The sequence below is a fragment of the Pristiophorus japonicus genome, chromosome 1 (assembly GCF_044704955.1).
Source record: "Pristiophorus japonicus isolate sPriJap1 chromosome 1, sPriJap1.hap1, whole genome shotgun sequence".
Taxonomy (NCBI): Eukaryota; Metazoa; Chordata; class Chondrichthyes; family Pristiophoridae; genus Pristiophorus; species Pristiophorus japonicus.
The window spans coordinates 414,514,210-414,540,835 of NC_091977.1; the positions used below are offsets into that span (position 1 = coordinate 414,514,210).

Below are 26,626 nucleotides of genomic sequence, written 5' to 3' on the forward strand. Positions count from 1 at the left end.
TTATAATCCCACTATGTACTACTATTGTCTGCTGTAAGAATTGTGATTACTTGTTTTAAGCTTAATAACTAACTTTTCTCTAATCTGTATTTTTTTTAACTTGAGATCATAACATCTATTTGTTTCTGTTCCTGCAGTTGGCCAAGAACTCTGATTTTGACTTAAGAGAATACTGCTATACCTATCGTAATGATCCCCATAGGTCTCTACTAATGTTTGATGATGTTTGTTTGGTATGGCTACTGCTGATGAATCCTATATGGACGGGCAAATTGGGAGTTTTGTGTCCTATCTGCTCGGCATAGTGGAAAAATGGACTGGCTTGGAAATCCTAGAAGGCTCCTTGAATTACCTGGACTACCTCCTGTGGGTCTTCACTCCCCTCATCATCGTCTTCATTCTGCCATTGTTTCTTATTCTGTTCCTGTACCTTTCCATTCTTTTTCTGCACGTGTACAAAAGAAAGAGAGAGCTGAAAGAGGCTTATTCGAATAATGTTTGGGATGGCGCTCGGAAGACTTTGGCAACTCTGTGGGATGGACATGCAACTATATGGCATGGTAAGCAGTTGTCATTTTTAATATAATTGGTATGTTGCTATCCTAACTAAAATGTTGGTAGAAATACTTTATAAGGAGTGAACTTGACCTTGTACATGTCGAATGTTATAATCTGGAGAACTTATTTTGTATGCAATGAGATGATTCTGAAGTTATGATAAGCTAGTTTATGTTCAGTAAAATATTTTCTATTAATCTTGAAATATATTGACCACATTAGGTGTTAATATCTTGAGTTCAGAACATAAGAATATAACAATGTTTGGCAGTTAGAAAGGTTTGTGCCTAACAAGCCCAACTTTCTGATCTCATTACCATTACTTGTCTTCTTGTCAATGCTTTCCCCTTGAAAGCATTTACACTTTGTTTAAATGACCTGCCTTAGTATCTTATTCCAGAAAGCCAATTTTGCTTTTTATTTCAAAAATACTCCTTCTGAATTCCTTCGTTAGTCTGAATTTCTTAACTTTCAATTTTCATCCAGTGTTTGAATTGTTTTGCCTGCATCACCGTTTTCCGTTTCCTTTTGTATTTCAAAAATGTTGATTGGGTTAACTGGAAGTCCCCTCTTTTTCAAAGGAAAATAAATAACTTGCCTGATGTTCCCTCATTGACTGGAGGTATCCACAGTAGTCCAGATGGAATCTGACCAATTCTTTGTATTCAACAATCCTTCTGCTAATGCAACCCAATGCCTTATTTTGTTTTTTAATTTGCAGCTAAACACTGGGCTGACAGTTTCAGAGAATAATCCACAATAACCCAGAAGCTTTTCCTGATCAGATCACTGTACAACTCTTCCATTTAACACATGTTCCTTGCTCTTTCTCGAATGCTAACAGTTATCCAAATTGAATCATTTGCAACCTACTGGCCAATTATTAAAAAATCCCAATCCTTCTGAATTTGGTTGTATTTTTTAAATATTTAGTGCGTACTTTTTTGGTATGATTAGCAACTTGGAGGGGCATTCATCTATCATTAAAAATACAAGCAGTCCCAGAATTGAACCATGAAGTGCTCTGCTGTAACCTCTTTGTAGCTTTAAAAGTTTCCTGTTTTTAAGCCAATTATCTATATGCCATATTTTAACTCCTGTTCCAGAACTCCTTGTGCTTAATTGTCGAAGATGCTCTTTTAAATGAGATTATAAATGTGAGATTCTGTGTGTGTTCAGGCGGATTCCATGACACTGTTCAAAGAACAATGAATTCTCCCAGTGTCTTGACCAACATTCATCCATAAAGCAGCACCGTCAAGAGATTAGTCATTTATCTCATTTTATGTGCAAATTTGCTACTACTTTGTGACTACATTGCAAAAGCGCAATTATTTTCCTTAACTAGTCTTTAATCATTGATGTGAAGCATTGTCAAAAACTTTCTGAAAGTTTAATGTAAATCAAATGCAGTTACTTTGTATATGATGCAAGTGAAAAACATCAACAAGCTAGTTAAGTATCACCTCACTGCCTGAAAATATGCTGTTTATTCTTCAGCTCGGACACTGAATCCACTGGAGGTCTGTTTTCCCACGAGCAAAAGTCTAAAGGGAATTGTGCCAAATGTGTACAGTGACATGCTGTTCAACATTAATTTTGAGACTAGTTCAGTCTGCTAGCTTGTTTCACGATGACGTGTAACTATTAGGATTAGTAAGAATTCAGATTGTAACTAAAGTATGTTTATGTAACAGGTACATTAAGTGAAGAATTGACTTACAAACATGTCTCATTGTAGGTAATTGCAAATATGGCTGTGATTAGCTGACCCAATGTCTACAGATTAACGACTTGTATTTATATTGTGTCTCAACATAGCAACATTTCAAAGTACTTTACAAATAGATATAGGAAAAATGGAAGCCAGGCTGGAAGGGAGTGGTGACTGAAAGCTTGGTCAAAGAGGTGGGTCCTGGGAAAGTTTTTAAAGTCAGAGAGGTTTCGGAGGCAGTTACAAAGAATAGGGACAAGGCAGCTGAAAGCTCTGCCACAATCGTGGGGCAAATTGGATGTGGGGGCGGGAGGGAGGGGGGAGGAAAGAGATGCTGCAGTGCACAAAATGCTGAAGTCAGAGGGCTGAAGGTACCTGTATATGAGTCTTGAGGAAAGTGGAGATATAGGCCCCAAGTTTCGACATGATTTGCCCCTGATTTTTAGGAGCAACTGGTGTAGAACGGAGTATCTTAGAAATCTGAATTCTCGTCATTTAGTTTGCTCCAGTTCTAGTCAGTTAGAACAGTTTCACTTTAGAACAGAATTTTTTTTCCAAAAGGGGGCGTGTCCGGCCACTTAAGCCTGTTTTCAAAGTTTCGGCAGTGAAAACTTAGTCCAAACTAACTTAGAATGGAGTAAGTGAAGATTTTTGTAAGCTCGAAAAAACCTTGTCTACACTTTAGAAAATCAGGCGTAGGTTACAAATCAGGCGTAGGGAATGGTGGGGAGAGGGTTTAAAGGGAAGTTTACAAACATTAAACACTTCAGTTTTACAAATAAAGAGCCATCATCAATAATAAATGATAAATACATCAATAAATCAAGCAATAAATCAATCAAAAAAATTAATAAGAAATAATTTTTTTTTTTAATCAATAAATAAAACATTTTCCACTTACCGACTGCAGCACCGGGAGCCCTCCAACAGTGTGCTGGGATGCCCCCCCAGTGTGTCTCTGTTAGTGTCTCTATCTCTCTGTCTGTCTGTGTGTGTCTCTCACTCTCTGTCAGTGTCTGTGTTTCTGACAGCGAGGGGAGGGGGAGGAGGGGGATAGAGGGAGAGAGGGGGGGAGCAGAGGGAGGGATGGGGAGAGGGGGGAGAAGGAGGAGATGGGGGGGGAGGGAAAGGAGATGGGGGGGAGGGAAAGGAGATGGGGGGGAGGGAAAGGAGATTGGGGGGGGGAAGGAGAAGGGGGAGGGGGGAAAGGAGAAGGGGGAGGAGGCTGAATGAGCCTGGCCCGAGACTTCGGGCATGGCTCGTCCCCAGCACCAGATTTACAGGTAGGTGGCGTTGGGTCGGGTCGGGGGGAGCGCGGGTCGGTGGGGTGTGGGAGGGAGGGAGGTTTGGTTCGGGTCGGGGGGGGGGAAGGGAGGTCAGGGAGGGAGGGAGGGAGAGGGAGGTCAGGTCGAGGGGAGGGAGGTCAGGTCGGATCCAGTCCGGGGGGATGGGGGGGGGGAGCGCGGGTCGGTGTCGGTTCCGGTCCGGAGGCGGGGGCGGGGGGGGAAGCGGGAAACGGGAGTCAGGTCGGTGTCGGGTCCGGTCCGGAGGCGGGGGAGGGGGGGAGCGGGAGTCGGGTCGGGTCCAGGGAGGGGGGGAAGCGGGAGTCGGTGTGTCGGGGTCGGGTTCGGTCCAGGGGCGGGGGAAGTGGGAGTAGTGTCGGGTCCGGTCCGGAAGCGGGAGTCAGGTCGGGTCGGGAGGAAGCAGGAGCTGGCCGTGGGAGGAGCCTTATTCACGAAGACCCAGTGAGGCCATTCGGCCAGGGCTAGGGGCTGCGTGCTTCGGCACCTCCCACACAGTTTTGGGCGCCTGGAGCTTACTGCACATGCGCGCCCACTGTAGCGCGCATGTGCAGAGGTCCCGGCACTGTTTTCAGCGCAGGGACCTGGCTCCGCCCCCTACAGCTCGTGCTGCGCTGCGCCGAGGGCCAGAGGACCTGCAGGGAGCTGGAGAATCTGGAGGTTTTTTTTAGGCGCACTTTGTGGCGCGAAAAACGGGCGTCCAGGTCGGGACTGCGCCGTTCTAGGCGCGGCTCGAAACTTGGGCCCATAGGGTGGAGTAAGGACACAGGGGAATTTATAAAGGAGGGTAAGGATTTTAAATGTGATATGGAGAATCTATCCGTGGCCCCCTCCTATTTCTCATCTATATGCTGCTCCTTGGCGACATCATCTGAAAACACGTCGTCAGTTTCCACATGTACGCTGACGACACCCAGCTCTACCTCACCACCACTTCTCTCAATCCCTCCATGGTCTCTAAATTGTCAGACTGCTTATCTGACATCCAGTACTGGATGAGCAGAAATTTTTTCCAATTAAATATTGGGAAGACTGAAGCCATTATCTTTGGTCCCCACCACAAACTACGTTCCCTAACTACTGACTCCATCCCTCTCCCCAACTTCTGTCTGAGGCTGAACCAGACTGTTCGCAACCTAGGTGTCATATTTGACCCTGAAATGAGCTTCCAACCACATATCTGCAGCATAACTAGATCGCCAATTTCCAGCTCTGTAACATCGCCCGTCTCCACCCTTGCCTCAGCACATCCGCTGCTGAAGCCCTCATCCATGCCTTTGTTACTTGGCTGGCCTCCCACATTCTACCCTAAGTAAATTGGAGGTGATCCAAAACTCGGCTGGCCGTGTCCTAACTCGGACCAAGTCCTGCTCACCCCTGTGCTCGCTGACTTACATTGTCTCCCGGTTAAGCAACGCCCCGATTTTAAAATGCTCATCCTTGTTTACAAATCCCTCCATGGCTTTGCCCCTCCCTATCTCTGTAATCTCCTTCAGCCTCACAACCCCCCCCGAGATGTCTACGTTCTCTAATTCTGCCCTCTTGAGCATTCCTGATTATAACTGCTCAACTATTGGTGGCTGTGCCTCCAGCTGCCTAGGCCCAAGCTCTGGACCTCCCTCCCTAAACCTATCCACCTCTCTATCTCTCTTTCCTCCTTTAATATGCTCCTTAAAACCTACCTCTTTGCCCAAGCTTTTGGTCATCTGTAATTTCTTTTAATGTGGCTCGGTGTCAAATTTCTTTGTTTTCTTATAACATTCCTGTGAAGCGCCTTGGGATGTTTTACTACGTTAAAGGCGCTATATAAATACAAGTTGATAGGGAGCCACTGTAGGTTAGCAAGGACGAGAAAGTGGGACTTGGTATGGCGCAGAGTTTTGGACAAGTTGGTGTTTATGGAGGGTGGACGATAAGAGACCAGCAAAGAGAACATTGGAGAAATCAAATCTGGAGATGACAAAGGCATGTATAAGGGATTCCGCAGCAGAGGGGCAATGTTGTGGTGATGGAAGTAAGCATTCTTAATACAGGATTTAAAGCTCATCTCAGCACAGGACACCAATTACAGAAAGTTTGGTTCAGCCTGAGAAAGTGACTCGGGAGGGGGACAGCATCAGAGGTAGTGAGGTGGAGTTTATGGTGGGTCTGAAGATAGTGGTGTGTTTTTTTTCCTGATGTTTAGCTGGAGAAAGTTGTTACGCATCCATGACTTGATGTTGAAAAGACATTCGGATAGCTTGGAGATGGTCAAGAGAAGTGGAGGAAATGTAGAAAGGCTGGGTCCATCTATCCATTGGCTTCTGCGTGGTCCTAACTCGAGTATCGCATATGAGATTCTTGACCCACTTACTAGAGAAGAGTAGTTGAGTTGGTTTTCGATTCCTATCTTTGGATAATCTTCTAGGTACACTGAAACCAAGGTTAAATACAACTACCTGCCCTTTATGATTGCACCTATTGGACACAAATACCCCTGCTGGACATCAATCCAGCATTCAGAGCTAATGTTCAGGCCTCTGCTTGTCAGGGCTGCCTAGATTGGGGCCTGAACCCAACCCTTCTAACTCAGGCAGTAATACTACCACTGAGCCAGTGGTCACTTCCTTCCGAGCACTAGAACTGTGTTGTATGTCAGCCACGTCCAGTGGGGAGCGAAAGGCTTGGTAGTAGGAAGGTCCAGGTGGAAAGTCTTGGCAGCAGGAAGGTCGATCTGGAAGGTGGTGAGGAGCAGACATGGTAGGGAGATGGGCAGGGGCCCAGGTAGCTGCCCTTGCAGCATGGGTTTTAATCTTACTGTGGCAATTATAGAGGAATCTCGCTGCTGTCAACCACTGGGAAAGTCATCACAAGAATCCTACTTAATCACCATCTCGCTGTGGCTGAAGAGCTCCTCCCAGAGTCACAATGTGGATTCTGTCTACTAAGGGGTACAACAGACATGTTCTTCACCGCGAGACAACTACAAGAGAAATGCAGGGAACAGCACCAACCCTTGTACGTGGCCGCCTTTGACACTGTCAACCGTGAGGGACTATGGAGTGTCGTCCTCCGTTTTGGTTGCCCCCAAAAGTTTGTCACTATCCTCCGCCTGCTCCACGACGACATGCAAGCCATGATCCTGACCAACGGATCCACCACAGACCCAATCCACGTCTGGACCGGGGTCAAGCAGGGCTGCGTTATCGCACAAACTCTCTTCTTGATCTTCCGTGCTGCAATGCTCCATCTCACGCAACAAGCTCCCTGCTGGAGTGGAACTAAACTATAGAACCAATGGGAACCTGTTCAACCTTCATCGCCTCCAGGCTAGATCCAAGGTTGTCCCATCCTCTGTCATCGAACTACAGTACACGGACGACGCTTGCATCTGCGCACATTCAGAGGCCGAACTCCAGCCATCATCAACATTTTCACAGAGGCGTACGAAAGCATGGGCCTTACACTAAACATCCATAAGACAAAGGTCCTCCACCAACCTGATCCCGCCACACAGCACTGCCCCCAGTCATCAAAATCCACGGCATGGCCTTGGACAGTGTGGACCATTTTCCATATCTTGGAAGCCTATTATCAGCAAGGGCTGACATTGATGACGATGCCAGCGCACTTCGGTCGCCTGAGGAAGTGTGTTTGAAGACCAGGACCTCAAATCTGGCACCATGCTTATGGCCTACAGGGCAGTAGTGATACCCGCCCTCCTATATGGCTCAGAGACGAAGTACCACCAGCGCTGCCTCGTCAAGATCCTGCAAATCCTCTGAGGATAGACGCACCAACATCAGTGTTCTCGCTCAGGCCGACGTCCCCAGCATCGAAGCACAGACCACACGCGACTAGCTCCAGTAGGCAGGCCACATCGTCGACGTGCCTGACATGAGACTCCCTAAGCAAGCGCTCTACTCTAAAGTCCTACACGGCAAGCGAGCCCCAGGTGGGCAGAGGAAACGTTTCCAGGACATCCTCAAAGCGTCCTTCTTAAAGTGCAACATCCCCACTGGTACCTGGAAATCCCTGGCCCAAGACCACCCAAAGTGGAGGAAGAGCACCCGGGAGGGCACTGAGCACCTCGCGTCTCGTCGCCAAGAGCATGCAGAAATCAAGCGCAGACAGCAGAAGGGGCGTGTGGCAAACCAGACTCCCCACCCACCCTTTCCTTCAACCACTGTGTGCCCCCACCTGTTAGAGACTGTAATTCCCGCATTGGACTGTACAGTCATCTGAGAGCTCACTTTGAGTGGAAACAAGGCTTGAATCCAAAATTGGCTGAGGCAGGAAGCAAAGGGACTGGAAGGATGTTTCCAGTGGGGAGCCACAGGGCTCAGTACTGGTTCCCTTGCTTTTTGTGGTATACATCAATAATCTAGACTTGGATATAGGGGGTATGGTTAAGAAGTTTGCAGATGATACAAAAATAGGCTGTATGGTTGATAATGAAAAAGAAAGCTGCAGACTGCAGGAAGATATCAATCAACTGGTCAGGTGGGCAGAACAGTGGCAATGGAATTTACCCAGAGAAGTGTGAGGTAATGCATTTGGGGAAGGCTAACAAGGAAAGGGAATACACATTAAATGGTACATTGAGAAGTGTAGAGGAACAAAGGGACCTGGGAGTGCATGTCCACAGATCCCTGAAGATAGCAGGCCAGATGGATAAGGTGGTTAAGAAGGCATACGGAATACTTACTTTTATTAGCCGAGGCATAGAATACAAGAGCATGTGAGTTATGCTTGAACTATATAAAACACTGTTCAGGCCACAGCTAGAATACTGCGTGCAATTCTGGTCACTGCATTACAGGAAGGACTGTGGTTGGGAAAATGTTGGAGTCCAATATTAAAGAAGCAGTAGCAGGACATTTGGAAAAGCAAAATTCGGTCAGGCAGAGTCAGCATGGATTTATGAAGGGGAAGTCAAGTTTGACAAATTTGCTGGAATTCTTTGAGAATGTAACAAACAGGGTGGATAAAGGGGAACCAGTAGATGTGGTGTATTTGGACTTCCAGAAGGCATTTGACAAGGTGCCACATAAAAGGTTACTGCACAAGATAAAAGTTCACGGGGTTGGGGGTAATATATTAGCATGGATAGAGAATTCGCTAACTAACAGAAAACAGAGAGTCGGGATAAATGGTTCATTCTCTGGTTGGCAATCAGTAACTAGTGGGGTGCCGCAGGGATCAGTGCTGGGACCCCAACTATTTACAATCTATATTAACAACTTGAAGAAGGGACTGAGTGTAACGTAGCCAAGTTTGCTGACGATACAACGATTGGAGGAAACGCAATGTGTGAGGAGGACACAAAAAATCTGCAAAAGGACATAGACAGGCTAAGTGAGTGGGCAAAAATTTGGCAGATGGAGTATAATGTTGGAAAGTGTGAGGGCATGCACTTTGGCAGAAAAAAAAATCAAAGAGCAAGTTATTATTTAAATGAAGAAAGATTGCAAAGTGCTGCAGTACAGCGGGACCTGGGGGTACTTGTGCAAGAAACACAAAAGGATATTATGCAGGTGATCAGGAAGGCCAATGGAATCTTGACCTTTATTGCAAAGGGGATGGAATATAAAAGCAGGAAAGTCTTGCTACAGCTATACAGGGTATCGGTGAGGCCACACCTGGAATACTGCGTGCAGTTTTGGTTTCCATGTTTACGAAAGGATATACTTTGGAGGCAGTTCAGAGAAGGTTCACTAGGTTGATTCCGGGGATGAGGGGGTTGACTTATGAGGAAAGGTTGAGGAGGTTGGGCCTCTACTCATTGGAATTCAGAAGAATGAGAGGTGATCTTATCGAAATGTATAAGATTATGAGGGGGCTTGACAAGGTGGATGCAGAGCGGATGTTTCCACTGATGGGGGAGACTAGAACTAGTGGGCATGATCTTAGAATAAGGGGACGCCCATTTAAAACAGAGATGAGGAGAAATTTCTTCTCTGAGGGTTGTAAATCTGTGGAATTCGCTGCCACAGAGCTGTGGAAGCTGGGACATTGAATAAATTTAATACAGAAATAGACAGTTTCTTAAATGATAAGGGGTTAGCCAAACTGGAAGCAATACAGTGGAGGAGGATTTCCTGGAGTGCATAAGGGATGGTTTTCTAGACCAATATGTCGAGGAACCAACTAGGGGGGAGGCCATCTTAGACTGGGTGTTGTGTAATGAGAGAGGATTAATTAGCAATCTCATTGTGCGAGGCCCCTTGGGGAAGAGTGACCATAATATGGTGGAATTCTGCATTAGGATGGAGAATGATACAGTTAATTCAGAGACCATGGTCCAGAACTTAAAGAAGGGTAACTTTAAAGGTATGAGGCGTGAATTGGCTAGGATAGATTGGCGAATGATACTTAAGGGGTTGACTGTGGATGGGCAATGGCAGACATTTAGAGACCGCATGGATGAATTACAACAATTGTACATTCCTGTCTGGCGTAAAAATAAAAAAGGGAAGGTGGCTCAACCGTGGCTATCAAGGGAAATCAGGGATAGTATTAAAGCCAAGGAAGTGGCATACAAATTGGCCAGAAATAGCAGCGATCCTGGGGACTGGGAGAAATTTAGAACTCAGCAGAAGAGGACAAAGGGTTTGATTAGGGCAGGGAAAATGGAGTACGAGAAGAAGCTTGCAGGGAACATTAAGGCGGATTGCAAAAGTTTCTATAGGTATGTAAAGAGAAAAAGGTTAGTAAAGACAAACGTGGGTCCCCTGCAGTCAGAATCAGGGGAAGTCATAACGGGGAACAAAGAAATGGCAGACCAATTGAACAAGTACTTTGGTTCAGTATTCACTAAGGAGGACACAAACAACCTTCCGGATATAAAAGGGGTCAGAGGGTCTAGTAAGGAGGAGGAACTGGGGGAAATCTTTATTAGTCGGGAAATTGTGTTGGGGAAATTGATGGGATTGAAGGCCGATAAATCCCCAGGGCCTCATGGACTGCATCCCAGAGTACTTAAGGAGGTGGCCTTGGAAATAGCGGATGCATTGACAGTCATTTTCCAACATTCCATTGACTCTGGATCAGTTCCTATCGAGTGGAGGGTAGCCAATGTAACCACACTTTTTAAAAAAGGAGGGAGAGAGAAAACAGGGGATTATAGACCGGTCAGCCTTACCTCAGTAGTGGGTAAAATGATGGAATCAATTATTAAGGATGTCATAGCAGCGCATTTGGAAAATGGTGACATGATAGGTCCAAGTCAGCATGGATTTGTGAAAGGGAAATCATGCTTGACAAATCTTCTGGAATTTTTTGAGGATGTTTCCAGTAAAGTGGACAAAGGAGAACCAGTTGATGTGGTATATTTGGACTTTCAAAGGCTTTCGACAAGGTCCCACACAAGAGATTAATGTGCAAAGTTAAAGCACATGGGATTGGGGGTAGTGTGCTGACGTGGATTGAGAACTGGTTGTCAGACAGGAAGCAAAGAGTAGGAGTAAATGGGGACTTTTCAGAATGGCAGGCAGTGACTAGGGGGCCCCAGCTGTTTACATTGTACATTAATGATTTAGACGAGGGGATTAAATGTAGTATCTCCAAATTTGCGGATGACACTAAGTTGGGTGGCAGTGTGAGCTGCAAGGAGGATGCTATGAGGCTGCAGAGTGACTTGGATAGGTTAGGTGAGTGGGCAAATGCATGGCAGATGAAGTATAATGTGGATAAATGTGAGGTTATCCACTTTGGTGGTAAAAACAGAGAGACAGACTATTATCTGAATGGTGACAGATTAGGAAAAGGGAAGGTACAACGAGACCTGGGTGTCATGGTACATCAGTCATTGAAGGTTGGCATGCAGGTACAGCAGGCGGTTAAGAAAGCAAATGGCATGTTGGCCTTCATAGCGAGGGGATTTGAGTACAGGGGCAGGGAGGTGTTGCTACAGTTGTACAGGGCCTTGGTGAGGCCACACCTGGAGTATTGTGTACAGTTTTGGTCTCCTAACTTGAGGAAGGACGTTCTTGCTATTGAGGGAGTGAGCGAAGATTCACCAGACTGATTCCCGGGATGGTGGGACTGACCTATCAAGAAAGACTGGATCAACTGGGCTTGTATTCACTGGAGTTCAGAAGAATGAGAGGGGACCTCATAGAAACGTTTAAAATTCTGACGGGTTTAGACAGGTTAGATGCAGGAAGAATGTTCCCGATGTTGGGGAAGTCCAGAACCAGGGGTCACAGTCTAAGGATAAGGGGTAAGCCATTTAGGACCGAGATGAGGAGAGACTTCTTCACCCAGAGAGTGGTGAACCTGTGGAATTCTCTACCACAGAGAGTAGTTGAGGCCAATTCACTAAATATATTCAAAAGGGAGTTAGATGAAGTCCTTACTACTCGGGGGATCAAGGGGTATGGCGAGAAAGCAGGAAGGGGGTACTGAAGTTTCATGTTCAGCCATGAACTCATTAAATGGCGGTGCAGGCTAGAAGGGCTGAATGGCCTGCTCCTGCACCTATTTTCTATGTTTCTATGTTATGGGGATCGGGGGGGGAAGTGGAGCTGAGTCCATGATCAGATCAGCCATGATGTTATTGAATGGCGGAGCAGGCTCGAGGGGCTGTATGGCCTACTCCTGTTCCTATTTATGTTGTGTTCTTATGTGATTGCACTGGAGACGGTACAGAGCAGATTTCCGAGGATGTTGCCGGGAGTGGAGCATCTTAGCTATGAGGACAGATTGCATAGGCTGGGTTTGTTTTCGTTGGAACAGAGGAGGCTGAGGGGAGACCTTATTGAGGTGTATAAAATTATGAGAGGCCTAGCTATAGTGGATAGAAAGAGCCTATTTCCCTTAGCAGAAGGGGCATAAATTTAAAGTAATTGATAGAAGGTTTAGAGAGGATTTGAGGGGAAATTTCTTCACGTAGTGGGTTGTGGGGGGTCTGAAACTCACTGCCTGAACAGGTGGTAGAGGCAGAAACCCTCACCGCATTTAAGTAATACTTGGATGTGCACTTGAAGTGCCACAACCTGCAGGGTTACGGACCTAGAACTGGAAAGTGGGATTAGGCTGGATAGCTAGCCAATTGTTGGCCGGTGCAGACACGAAAGGCGGAAAAGGCCTCCTCCTGTGCTGTAAACGTCTATGATTCCTCGATTTCGAGGGACTGCCTGTGATGATGATTTTGTCTCCACTCACTGGGGCTTGGATACTTCACCTTCTGGCTTATAGGCAGGAATGCTGCCACTAATTCCAAAAACTCACTCGTATAGCTTAGTATTGTAAGTGTGGAAGCTGACTCTATGCTTGCGGATTATACTAAAGGGCAGTATGTAGATAAGGAAGAGAGGGTGGGGTGTGAGGATAAATCCTTGGGGTCATCTGGAGGTGACAGTGGGGAAGGGGAGAGAAGTCAATGTTGGAAATGCACTGGCTTTGATCGGATAGATAGAAATTGACCTATCAAGGGCAGTCCCATGGAGGGAGACAGTGGCAGAGAGGCTTAGAGGAGGATGGCATATTGAACACTGGAAAGGAGAGGAGGAAGCACTCGCCATAGTGACCGTGAATATCATTCATAACTTGAGCCGGGCCATTTTCAATGCTGCAAGGGCAGAAGCTGTACTGTAGAAATTCAAGCAGGGAGCAGTAGTAAAAATGGATACTAAGCTGGGAGGTGGTCACACATCTAACAACCTAGGGTAGGATGATAGTGGGAGAAAAGAGATAGGTAATTTTTTTTTAGGGGAAGCTGATAGTTCTGACAGTACGCGAGGAAAGGGAACCATTGACACTGTTAGCTAGTCTGGGAGCCATAACAGTGTGCTGTTTAGACTGAAGTTGAGTGGTGAGTGGATTGAGGGAGCAATGTGGATCTTATGGATAAAATGTGTTTGCTAGAACAGCGAGAATAGTTGGGAATCTGCAAGAGATGGGATTCCTGAACTAAAATGGTTGGAAGACTCTGGAGGTAGAGATTAGTCGGCAGAAAGAATCAGCTGTATTTCTTTTGTATTACTTATTCAAATAAAAGGCCTAAAGATGATCTTGGAGTTAAAGAAATTTATGAGCTCCTCACATTTGACATTTGAGTAGACAGGTTCGGGGAGTGCAGTTGGTCATGGGAAAAGGAGCCTCGGATTATCCTTGCACTCTCGGATGATCCTCGCGTTGTTTTGGCTGAAGAGAGTGAAGCATGAAAATGCTTGATGTGACCAAATTGGACCTAGCGATTAGATCAGTTGTGACAGGCCATGTTTGCATTTGTGCCTCTTTGATTTATGGGAGAAATACTTTGTTGCAGCATGGAAACAGGCCATTTAGCGCAACCAGTCATGTTGGTGTTTATCCTCCATGTATAAATAGTTCTTAGCACGTTTACCCACTCTGATTCCATTTCTTTTCAACTCCTTTTCCTTCACTTATCCAGTCTAATATTGAATGTTGACATAATTAACACCTCATGCACTAACCCTGTATATGAATTCTACATCCTCACAATTGAAGCCGGGAAAGCAACTAGTAGGAGAGAGTTATTGATTTGCTGGAGATGACATGAATGGCAGAGGCAAGGGAGCAATTAAGCAGGCCATCCGTTGCAGAAGTGATTTAATGGGAGGAGGTGAGGGACTTGAGAATTTGTGAAAGAATTGGGGGAAAGCTTTTTCCATGAGTGATTGGTGACCACATGCATTTAGACAGAATCTTTTAAGTAATAAAGAAAAGTACCACGGCATTTCACAACTGGAACCAAAAAGAAATGGATCCCAAACCAAGGCAGTCTAGTTGAAAGGTGGGTTTTGAGAAATTTTTAAAGAGAAGTGGATAGGTGGCAGGGTTTAGGGAGAGTGGGACCAAGGAAGTTGAAGGCTCAGCTGCCAGTGGTGGGATGAAGGGGGAAACACCCAAGTTCAGGGTCATAGGACAGAAGAATTTGGAGGAAACGAGCTGTATATTCAAAAAAACAGCTATTGAGCAACCTAACATGGCCAGAATCAACAAGAATTGTAAAATGAGTGGTGCTGAAACTCTGAAAATGTAATTGAGATTTTTGACATGTTGGTATTAAAAGGATTTTAATAGTATTAACTCTCCGGGTCCCCTTTTATTGTGAACAACATCTATTATAAATTGCAAGCTATTAAAAGTCAGCGGGCTCAATTTTCCCCAAAGCATTTTTTTGGCGTACTTGAAGAGCGATGCCCGATTTTTGGGTGCCTAAGTATGCCAAAAGAGAAGATTCTAAGTTTCCCCATTGGATTTCTTCATTTTGGCGAGGCCTAACCCGACCTTTAGTTTTGGGGATGGAGATGGTAACCAGGGACACAATGCAAGCTGAAGCACACAGGCAGCTCCCAACATATTAAAAGAATTGAAAAACACATAGCAGCAACTTACCTCCAACTCCGTCTCTGTCTGCCTCTCTCTCTCTCTGTCTCTCTCTCTCTTCCCCTCTCTCTCTCAACTTAGGCCAAAAAGAGCAGCCTGCTCAAAAACAATGGCGCAAATCACTGGGGAGAATTGAGCCCAGTGTGTTTAATGGACTTGTACACAATTCAATTCAACAATCCCACTCAGGTACTTCCTTCAGACATATGCAAACAACCTCCTTATTAAATTATAAATCACCTAATATTTGACTGTTTTCTTGGAAGATTAAGGATGATTTTGTCCACATTGTCTCATAATCTGACTAATTTCAGGAACTTGGCATATCTGCAAGAGCATGTTCAGTAATTTCAAATTATTTCAGAAAATAAACTGGTTTGGTTCCCAAAGACCAGAACGCAATGAAACAACAAATTTTATTTCTTGAACTTAATCGAGTAATCAAGCAAACTTCAATCTTGTCCGCACAAAGACCCATAATGTTCAGTTCTACAAATGGCCAACTGCCATATGTATTCAATACCCTGTTAATAAACTTGTGCTGGTTGCATCTATCGGCCTGTACCATCATTTATTAAATGTGAAAGGGAATAAGTATTTTCATATTCATTCAAGTGATAGGGTTTTGTAATTCACTTAGCAAAACGTAAATGTTTTCTATGGAAAGGAACAGACCACTGAAGACTTGATAGATAATGGCAGATCTGGAAATGAACGTACAGTAGGTACTGTTTTCTTGATTTGCTTGGCAAGTTTAGACAAGTAGAAATTATAAATCGTAAAATAATACAAGTTGAATTGAAGTAGTAATAGCAATCTATAATTAAAGCAATATAATGTACAGAATATAAATTGTACAGTGGCTCATTTTCCTTGTCAAAGTAATGACATTAATGTACTCAGACATCAATACACAATCCAATGTAATTGTATTTTAAATTACTGTCTGAAGTCTCCATTAATGCTTATCTGCTACTGCTAGCTTGACATATATAACTTAAAGTTCTGCTGCATTTATTGCCCAGATCAAAACAATTTTGTAAACTATTATTTTAAGGACTTAAATGCCTTCTTATACAGTCTACAAAAAACTATATAAGCATAAGGAGCTTTTAAGGAGCTCTTTCATAGTGCGCAACAAAAATATATTCCAGTGAAAAAGAAGGGCGGCAAGAGAAGGGATAACCAAGGAAATAAAGGAAAGTATCAAATCAAAGACCAATGCGTATAAGGTGGCCAAGGTTAGTGGGAAACTAGAGGATTGGTAAAATTTTAAGCAACAGCAAAGAATGACTAAAAAAGCAATAAAGAAAGGGAAGATAGATTACGAAGGTAAACTTGCGCAAAACATAAAAACAGATAGTAAAAGCTTTTACAGATATATAAAACGGAAAAGAGTGACTAAAGTAAATGTTGGTCCCTTGGAAGATGAAAAGGGGGATTTAATAATGGGAAATGTGGAAATGGCTGAGACCTTAAACAATTATTTTGCTTCCGTCTTCACAGTGGAAGACACAAAAACCATGCTAAAATTTGCAGGCCACAGGAATGTGGGAAGGGAGGACCTTGAGACAATCACTATCACTCGGGGGGTAGTGCTGGACAGGCTAATGAGACTGAAGGTAGACAAGTCCCCTGGTCCTGATGAAATGCATCCCAGGGTATTAAAAGAGATGGCGGAAGTTATAGCAGATGCATTCGTTATAATCTACCGAAATTCTCTGGACTCTGGGGAGGTACCAGCGGATTGGAAAGCAGCTAATGTAACGCCTCTGTTTAAAAAAAGGGGGCAGGCAAAAGACAGGTAACTATAGGCCAGTTAGTTTAACATCTGTAGTGGGGAAAATGCTTGAAACTATCATCAAGGAAGCAATAGTGGGACATCTAGATAGGAATAGTGCAATCAAGCAGACGCAGCATGGATTCATGAAGGGGAAATCTTATTTAACTAATTTACTGGAATTCTTTGAGGATATAACGAGCATGCCCTTCTCTTGCCGCCCTTCTTTTTCACTGGAATATATTTTTGTTGCGCACTATGAAAGAGCTCCTTAAAAGCTACTTATGCTTTTATAGTTTTTTGTAGACTGTATAAGAAGGCATTTAAGTCCTTAAAATAATAGTATTAAGGATGTCATAGCAGTGCATTTGGAAAGAGGTAATATGATAGGTCCAAGTCAGCATGGATTTGTGAAAGGGAAATCATGCTTGACAAATCTTCTGGAATTTTTTGAGGATGTTTCCAGTAGAGTGGACAAGGGAGAACCAGTTGATGTGGTATATTTGGACTTTCAGAAGGCTTTCGACAAGGTCCCACACAAGAGATTAATGTGCAAAGTTAAAGCACATGGGATTGGGGGTAGTGTGCTGACATGGATTGAGAACTGGTTGTCAGACAGGAAGCAAAGAGTAGGAGTAAATGGGGACTTTTCAGAATGGCAGGCAGTGACTAGTGGGATACCGCAAGGTTCTGTGCTGGGGCCCCAGCTGTTTACACTGTACATTAATGATTTAGACGAGGGGATTAAATGTAGTATCTCCAAATTTGCGGATGACACTAAGTTGGGTGGCAGTGTGAGCTGCAAGGAGGATTCTATGAGGCTGCAGAGCGACTTGGATAGGTTAGGTGAGTGGGCAAATGCATGGCAGATGAAGTATAATGTGGATAAATGTGAGGTTATCCACTTTGGTGGTAAAAACAGAGAGACAGACTATTATCTGAATGGTGACAGATTAGGAAAAGGGGAGGTGCAAAGAGACCTGGGTGTCATGGTACATCAGTCATTGAAGGTTGGCATGCAGGTGCAGCAGGCGGTTAAGAAAGCAAATGGCATGTTGGCCTTCATAGCGAGGGGATTTGAGTACAAGGGCAGGGAGGTGTTGCTACAATTGTACAGGGCCTTGGTGAGGCCACACCTGGAGTATTGTGTACAGTTTTGGTCTCCTAACCTGAGGAAGGACATTCTTGCTATTGAGGGAGTGCAGCGAAGGTTCACCAGACTGATTCCCGGGATGGCGGGACTGACCTATCAAGAAAGACTGGATCAACTGGGCTTGTATTCACTGGAGTTCAGAAGAATGAGAGGGGACCTCATAGAAACGTTCAACATTCTGACGGGGTTAGACAGGTTAGATGCAGGAAGAATGTTCCCAATGTTGGGGAAGTCCAGAACCAGGGGACACAGTCTAAGGATAAGGGGGAAGCTATTTAGGACCGAGATGAGGAGGAATTTCTTCACCCAGAGAGTGGTGAACCTGTGGAATTCTCTACCACAGAAAGTTGTTGAGGCCAATTCACTAAATATATTCAAAAAGGAGTTAGATGAAGTCCTTACTACTAGGGGAATCAAGGGGTATGGTGAGAAAGCAGGAATGGGGTACTGAAGTTGCATGTTCAGCCATGAACTCATTGAATGGCGGTGCAGGCTAGAAGGGCCGAATGGCCTACTCCTGCACCTATTTTCTATGTTTCTATGGTGGATAGAGGTGTACCGATGGATGTGGTATATTTAGATTTCCAAAAGGCATTCGATAAGGTGCCACACAAAAGGTTACTACAGAAGATAAAGGTACGCGGAGTCAGAGGAAATGTATTAGCATGGAAAGAGAATTGGCTGGCGAACAGAAAGCAGAGAGTCGGGATAAATGGGTCCTTTTCCGGTTGGAAATCAGTGGTTAGCGGTGTGCCAGGGATCAGTGCTGGGACCACAACTGTTTACAATATACATAGATGACCTAGAAGAGGGGACAGAGTGTAGTGCAACAAAATTTGCAGATGACACTAAGATTAGTGGGAAAGCGGGTTGTGTGGAGGACTCAGAGAGGCTGCAAGGAGATTTGGATAAGTTAAGCGAATGGGCTAAGGTTTGGCAGATGGAATACAATGTTGGAAAATGTGAGGTCATCCACCTTGGGGAAAAAAAACAGTAAAAGGGAATATTATTTGAATGGGGAGAAATTACAACATGCTGTGGTGCAGAGGGACCTGGGGGTCCTTGTGCATGAAACTCTGAATCCCAAAAGGTTAGTTTGCAGGTGCAGCAGGTAATCAGGAAGGTGAATGGAATGTTGGCCTTCATTGCGAGAGGGATAGAGTACAAAAGCAGGGAGGTCTTGCTGCAACTGTATAAGGTATTGGTAAGGCCGCACCTGGAGTACTGCATGCAGTTTTGGTCACCTTACTTAAGGAAGGATATACTAGCTTTGGAAGGGGTACAGAGACGATTCACTAGGCTGATTCCAGAAATGAGGGGGTTACCTTATGATGATAGATTGAGTAGACTGGGTCTTTACTCCTTGGAGTTCAGAAGGATGAGGGGTGATCTTATGGAAACATTTAAAATCATGAAAGGGATAGATAAGATAGAGGCAGAGAGATTGTTTCCATTGGTGGGGGAGACTAGAATTAGGGGGCACAGCCTCAAAATACGGAGGAGCCAATTTAAAACCGAGTTGAGAAAGAATTTCTTCTCCCAGAGGGTTGTGAATCTGTGGAATTCTCTGCCCAAGGAAGCAGTTGAGGCTAGCTCATTGAATGTTTTCAAGTCAAAGATAGATAGATATTTAACCAATAAGGGAATTAAGGGTTACGGGGAGAGGGCGGGTAAGTGGAGCTGAGTCCACGATCAGATCAGCCATGATCTTATTGAATGGCGGAGCAGGCTCGAGGGGCTAGATGGCCTACTCCTGTTCCTAATTCTTATGTTCTTATGTTCTTCTAATTAAACCGACTTTATCCTCCCTTGCCATAAAATACATACATTCTTTAGTATTAGGCTAACTCTGTTCCTCTTTCCTCAGGTTATGAAGTTCATGGATTGGAAAAGATTCCTAATGCGGGGCCCGCTCTGATTGTTTATTACCATGGGGCCATACCTGTAGACTATTACTATTTTTTAGCTAAAGTAATTATCCAGAAAGGAAGAACCTGCCACTCTGTAGCTGACCATTTTCTTTTTAAGTTACCAGGTATATTTTACTTTATTTCTGCACATTCTTGCTGGGATAATATGTTCTGCAAAACAGGTCATAATATCAAATTTTAATGATGCAGGCTTTACAAAAATTGAAATTACATAGGAAGTACCAATTGTCTGAAGTATATATATTATGACAATTTCCTGTTGTAAATATTTTAGAAAATCTGTAAAAGATAATGTTATGGAATGAGATTGCAGATAGCATAGATAGCCTCGTTAAATAAATTCAAATATTTTGTCTCTCTCCCATTTTAAATACTTTTGAAGCAAAGTAACAAGCAAAATGGCTGTATGGATCAAACATGTAAATATTGTCATCCCAAAAATTTGTGAAATATTAACTCGAGTTTAGTTTGAGCATGATCTGAAGAAAATTTCAGTTAACTTAAACTGTAGACTTAAGTGACAGGTTAAAATTTAACAATGAGTCTATCTCTTTAAAAAGGTTGAAATGTAAAGTGCTGTAGAACTCATATTCACAAAATTGTGTGTCGGGGCTTGTTCACTTTCCAACCCTCCATGCCACAATTTTATCCAAAATATGGAGTCAGTGGGAAAAAAAAAGCTGTCCATGATGTGTATTTTGTGTAAGAGCAGATGCACCGTTCTTCAGTCTCTCTTCTCTTTTGTACTGACTCAGCACATCAAAATTTAATACTGTCTTTGGGGGAGAGCCATTGCTGGGAACTGAAACATTAAACAAAAGTATGAGAGGTGAATTGTGTGCAGGTACAGATTTAGAAAGTGTGAAGTTGGTAGAACGGAAGAAATGAGAGAACAAGTAAACAAAGATTTGGAGATTATAATGCTTTTCCACGAGGGAGAAATCCTTGCATAAACTCTGCAAAACTGATTGACACCAGAGTATGTGTGCACTTTGTAAAAGACTGAAGGAAGACTTTTACTAATCTTTCACCTTGGTGTTGATAACATTGTGCGTGTGTATCTGTGCACATGTGTGCATGGGGATGCAAGAGTGAAAACAATGTTTTTCATCTGTTATATTGCTATGGGTAGTACTGAACTGAAACCAATCCATGAACTTTTCCTTTGTGTCATACTGACAACAGGAATGTTTTACAAGAATGTTACACTAAACAGTTATATCTTCAGCTGAAGAGGATTAAAAAAAATGCTTTTACCAGTTTAAAACTGGATATGTTGGTCTTCAAATGTACAAACATAAGCAATTTATGTATGATACTGATAATCTTTGAATGCTATTGTAAATTATATTGGAAGAGAATGGAAGGATTGGTTCATCATTCTAGAGAAATTCTAGACTATGCCCCCTAGTTCTAGATCATTCTAGATATTAGGAGAGTCACATTATTGAAAATCAAGCGATATGAGGTGAAACAGCAGTTGATCCGAATATTAATGCTATAGAAGGTAGAATTGTGAAAATATGTTGGTTTATCAGCAATACAGCGTGGAATTTCCTGGAATTTTCCGGCATATGCCGAAACATCAGTAATTGCGAATTTCTTCGATGGTTTGCACTGCTTTCAAGATACGTCTGCTGAAGTCCTCTTTTACTCATTTACATAGCTCCTCCCCCATATATCTGAACATAAGAACTAGGAGCAGGAGTAGGCCATACAGCCCCTTGAGTCCACTCTACCATTCAATAAGATGATGGCTGATCTGATCTTGGCCTTAACTTCACTTTCCTGCCTATTCCCCATAGCCCTTGATTCCCTATAGTTAAAGAATCTGTCTATTTCAGCCTTGAATATATTCAGTGACTCAGCCTCCACAGCTCTCTCGGGTAGAGAATTCCAAAGATTCTCATCTCCGTCTTAAAATGGGCGATCCCTTATTCTGAAACTATACCCCCTGGTTCTTGACTCTCCAGCCAGGGGAAACAGCCTCTCAGCATCTACCCTGTCAATCCCCTTCAGATTCTTTTATATTTCAATGAGATCACCTCTCGTTCTTCTATGATACAAAGCTAGATGGGAATGTAAGTTGTGAGGAGGATGCAAAGAGGTTTCAAGGGGATATAGACAGGCTAAGTGAGTGGGAACATGGCAAATTGAATATAAAGTGGAGAAATGTGAAGTTATCTACTCTGGTAGGAAAAGTAGAATATTTTTTAAATGGTGAGATTGGGAAATGTTGGTGTTCAGAGAGACCTGGGTGTTCTTGTACACGAATCACTGAAAGTTAACATGTAGGTACAGAAAGCAAATGGTATGTTGGCCTTTATTTACAAGAAGATTTGCGTATAAGAGTAAAGACGTCTTATTGCAATTATATAGGGCACACTGGAGTATTGTGTACAGTTTTGGTCTCCTGACCTAAGGAAGGATATACTTGCCATAGAGGGAGCACAACAAAGGTTCACCAGACTGATTCCTGGGATGGGGGAATTGTCCTATGAGGAGAGATTGAGAAGACTAGGCCTATATTCTCTAGAGTTTAGAAGAATGAGATGTGATCTCATTGAAACGTACAAAATTCTTACAGGGCTTGACCGGGTAGATGCAGGGAGGATGTTTCCTCTGGCTGGGGAGTCTAGAACCAGGCGTCACAGTTTCCAAATAAGGGGTCGACCATGTAGGACTGAGATGAGGAGACATTTCTTCACTGAGGGTGGTGAATCTTTGGAATTTTCTACCCCAGAGGGCTGTGGGGGCTCAGTCATTGAGTATAAATGGATATTAAGGGAATCAAGGCATATGTGGATAGTGTAGGAAAGTGGAGTTGAGATAAAAGATCAGCCATGATTTTATTGAATGGCGTGGAGCAGGCTCGAGGGGCCGAATGGCCTACTCCTATTTTTTATGTTCTAAGCACCAGAGAGTATAGGTCCAATCTACTCGATTTAAAATTTACACTTTCTGTGGCTTGAATGTTCTTTCTATAGCCGGTCCCCCAAGGTCGTGAAAGATGCTGTATAAATGCAAGTCTTTCTTTCTATAAGGTATTCCAACTGACCTAACTCATGTTTTGTACAAATTTATTAGTACTTTTATACTCATGTGCTTTTTATGGCTTTATCTATCTGCAGCTGTACTTTCAGATAATTATATTTTGTTTCTGTTTCTATTTGCTCCATCTCATCCCTTCATAATTTCAAGCATGGTTATCAAATCATTCCATAATCTCCATTGATTTAACAAGCAGTCTTTGTATTATATTTCCTTGTACCAGATAATTTCAGTGATCACTGGCCACTTCCCAATGACAACAAAGAGGGGAGTCCATTACCTCCTGTATATGGGGAGAGAAGTCATTTGCCTTTGAGGATCACCCCTCCTTCTCCCCACCATAGGATGCAGGAATTTAAGCAGCTGGCACAGGCCTGAAATCTATTGGGTGGATAGACAGCAAAATTGGCAGAGCTGTGAGAGCAGTCTCCAATCCATAATCACACTTCGATCAAGTATGTTGTGTTGGCAGATAAATAATTATTTTTTAATTACCTTTTCAATGTAGTTGAATTATTATACTATTGTCTGTCTTTGAAGTTTAAACAAACTCAAACTATTGTGCCCAGAAATTATGGCCCCAAGTTTCCACATGATTTGCTCCTGATTTTTAGGAGCAACTGGTGTAGAACGGAGTATCTTAGAAATCTGAATTCTCGTCATTTAGTTTGCTCCAGTTCTAGTCAGTTAGAACAGTTTCACTTTGGAACAGAATTTTTTTTTCAAAAGGGGGCGTGTCCGGCCACTTACGCCTGTTTTCAAAGTTTCGTCAGTGAAAACTTACTCCAAACTAACTTAGAATGGAGTAAGTGAAGATTTTTGTACGCTCGAAAAAACCTTGTCTACACTTTAGAAAATCAGACGTAGGTTACAAATCAGGCATAGGGAATGGTGGGGAGGGGGGTTTAAAGGGAAGTTTACAAACATTAAACACTTCAGTTTTACAAATAAAGAGCCATCATCAATAATAAATGATAAATACATCAATAAATCAAGCAATAAATCAATCAAAATAAATTAAGAAATAATTTTTCTTTAAAAAAAAAATCAATAAATAAAACATTTTCTACTTACCGATTGCAGCACTGGGAGCCCTCCAACAGCGTGCTGGGATGCCCCCCCCCTCCCCCCCCCACCAGTGTGTCTCTGTCAGTGTCTCTATCTCTCTGTCTGTCTGTGTGTGTCTCTCATTCTCTGTCTGTCAGTGTCTGTGTTTCTGACAGCGAGGGGGGGGAGCAGAGAGAGGGATGGGGGAGAAGGGGGAGGGATGGGGGAGAAGGGGATAAAGGGGAGATGGGGGGGGGAAGGAGATGGGGGGGGAGTCGGGTCGGGTCCAGTCGGGGGTGGGGGGAGCGGGAGTCGGGTCGGGTCCAGTCGCGGTGGGGGGTGACGGGCGGGAGTCAGGTCCGGGGGTGGGGGGGGTTGGGGGCGTAGTGGGAGTCAGGTCGATGTCGGGTCGGGTCCGGTCCGGAGGCGGGAAGCGGGAAGCGGGAGTCGGGTCGGGAGGAAGCAGGAGCTGGCCGTGGGAGGAGCCTTATTCACGCAGCCCCAGTGAGGCCATTCGGCCAGGGCTAGGGGCTGCGTGCTTCGGGCCCCTCCCACACAGTTTCGGGCGCCTGGAGCTACTGCACTTGCGTGCCCACTGTAGCGCGCATGTGCAGAGGTCCCGGCACTGTTTTCAGTGCAGGGACCTGGCTCCGCCCCCTACAGCTCCTGCTGCGCTGCGCCGAGGGCCAGAGGACCTGCAGGGAGGTGGAGAATACGGAGGGTTTTTTTAGGCGCACTTTGTGGCGCGAAAAACGGGTGTCCAGGTCGGGACTGCGCCGTTCTAGGCGCGGCTCGAAACTTGGGCCCATTGTCTCTAGAGATTGTATCTTAACAGGTCATACTGGTCAGAAACATCTATTTTTAGATAGTTATAAAGATGTACTATGGTTGACTGATATCTGAAAAACATTATTATCCATTTCATTATACCGTTGAAATATAGGGATGCCGATGTTTTGCCTAAAAGTTTTAGGAGTTTTACGTTGGGATAGCACTGTCAAAAGTAGATGTGCAATTCTGCGATCAGATGTAGAGAATGCAGCCGCTGGAGTTCTAGTGTTACTAGAATGCACTTTTTTTTGCAAGTGGTTATTGTGAATTGCTTTTGTGTTAGTTGCCTCCTGTGCTGTCCCATTAAACACTGCTGCATGTCAGTTCACAAGTAAATGAGCTTTTTGATTCTAGTTCATAGACCCACATTTTATTTTAAATCTCCTGGGGAAAATAGTGGTTTGGCCCCAGCTGGAGTATTGTCTAATTCTGGGCACCACACTTTCTCTCCCTCTCTCTTAGGCAGTCCCTCAGAGTCGAGGATGACTTGCTTCCACACTAAAAATGAGTTCTCAGGTGACTGAGACCTACAGTCTGTCACAGGTGGGGCAGACGGTGGTTGAAGGAATGGGTGAGGTGCCTGGGTTGCTGAACGCTCCTTCCACTGTAGACGCTTGGCTTCTGCTTGTCCTAGGCGAAGAGACTCGGTGTTCAGCGCCTTCCCGGATGCTTTTCCTCCACTTTGAGCGGTCTTGAGCCAGGGATTCCCAGGTGTCAATGGGGATGTTGCACTTTTTCAAGGAGGCTTTGAGGGTGTCCTTGGAGCTTTTCCTCTGCCCACCTGGGGCTCGCTTGCCGTGTTGAAGCTCTAAGTAGAGCGCTTGTTTTGCGAGTCTCGTGTCAGACATGTGGACGATGTGGCCCGTCCAACAGAGCTGATCGAGTGTGGTCAATGCTTTGATGCTGGAGATGTTGGCCTGAGTGAGAAACCCAACGTTGCGCCTTTCCTGCCAATGAATCTGCAGGATCTTGCGGAGGTGGCATTGGTGGTACTTCTCCAGTGTTTTGAGGTGCCTGCTGTACATAGTCCATGTCTCTGAGTCATATAGGAGGGCAGGTATCACTACTGCTCTGTAGACCATGAGCTTGGTTTGAGGTCCTGGTCTTCAAACACACTCTTCCTCAAGCGACCGAAGGCTGCACTGGCACACTGAAGACAGTACTGGACCTCGTTGTCTATGTCTGCCCTTGTTGACAGTCCCAACCTCTGTCGTCAAACTACAGTACGTGGACGAAGCTTGCGTCTGCGCACACTCAGAGACTGAGCCCCAAGTCATAGACAACATGTTCACTGAGGCATACGAAAGCATGGGCCTTACACTAAACATCCGTAAGACAAAGGTCCTCCACCAACCTGATCCGCCACACAGCACTCTTTCTCCCCCCCCCCCCCCCCCCCCCCCAAAATCAGCAAGATCCACTGCACGGCCCTGGACAATGTGGACCACTTTCCATATCTTGGGAGCCTATTAGCAAGGGCAGACATGAACGACAAGGTTCAACACTGCCTCCAGTGCACCACCGCAGCCTTCGGCCACCTGAGGATGAGAGTGTTCGAAGATCAGGCCCTCAAAACTGCCACCAAACTCATGGTCTACAGGGCTGTAGTGATACCCGCCCTCCTGTATGGCTGAGAGACGTGGACCATATACAGTAGACACCTCAAATTGCTGGAGAAATACCACCAACGATGTCTCCGCAAGATCCTGCAAATTCCCTGGGAAGACAGACGCACTAACGTTAACGCCCTCGATCAGGCTAACATCCCCAGCATTAAAGCACTGACCATACTCAACCAGCTCCGCTGGGCAGGCCACATTATTCACATGCCTGACACAAGACTCCCAAACCAAGCGCTCTGTTCTGAACTCCTACACGGCAAGCGAGCCCCAGGTGGGCAGAGGAAACGTTTCCTTGATAAAA

General features: G+C 44.5%; 1 protein-coding gene across 6 annotated transcripts in view; it reads left to right on the forward strand.

Annotated features, from left to right (window-relative positions):
* Window positions 1–26,626, forward strand: part of tmem68 (transmembrane protein 68) — a 98,209-nt gene that overhangs the window by 34,388 nt on the left and 37,195 nt on the right. For 5 of the 6 annotated variants that reach the window (XM_070892255.1, XM_070892246.1, XM_070892276.1 and 2 more), the window contains exons 3-4: window positions 138–560; window positions 19,711–19,878. In XM_070892255.1, the coding sequence (XP_070748356.1) occupies window positions 236–560; window positions 19,711–19,878 (493 nt within the window). In that variant the 5' untranslated portion in view covers window positions 138–235. The remainder of the gene's footprint in view (window positions 1–137; window positions 561–19,710; window positions 19,879–26,626) is intronic. The other variant, XM_070892266.1, reaches the window with a different exon arrangement.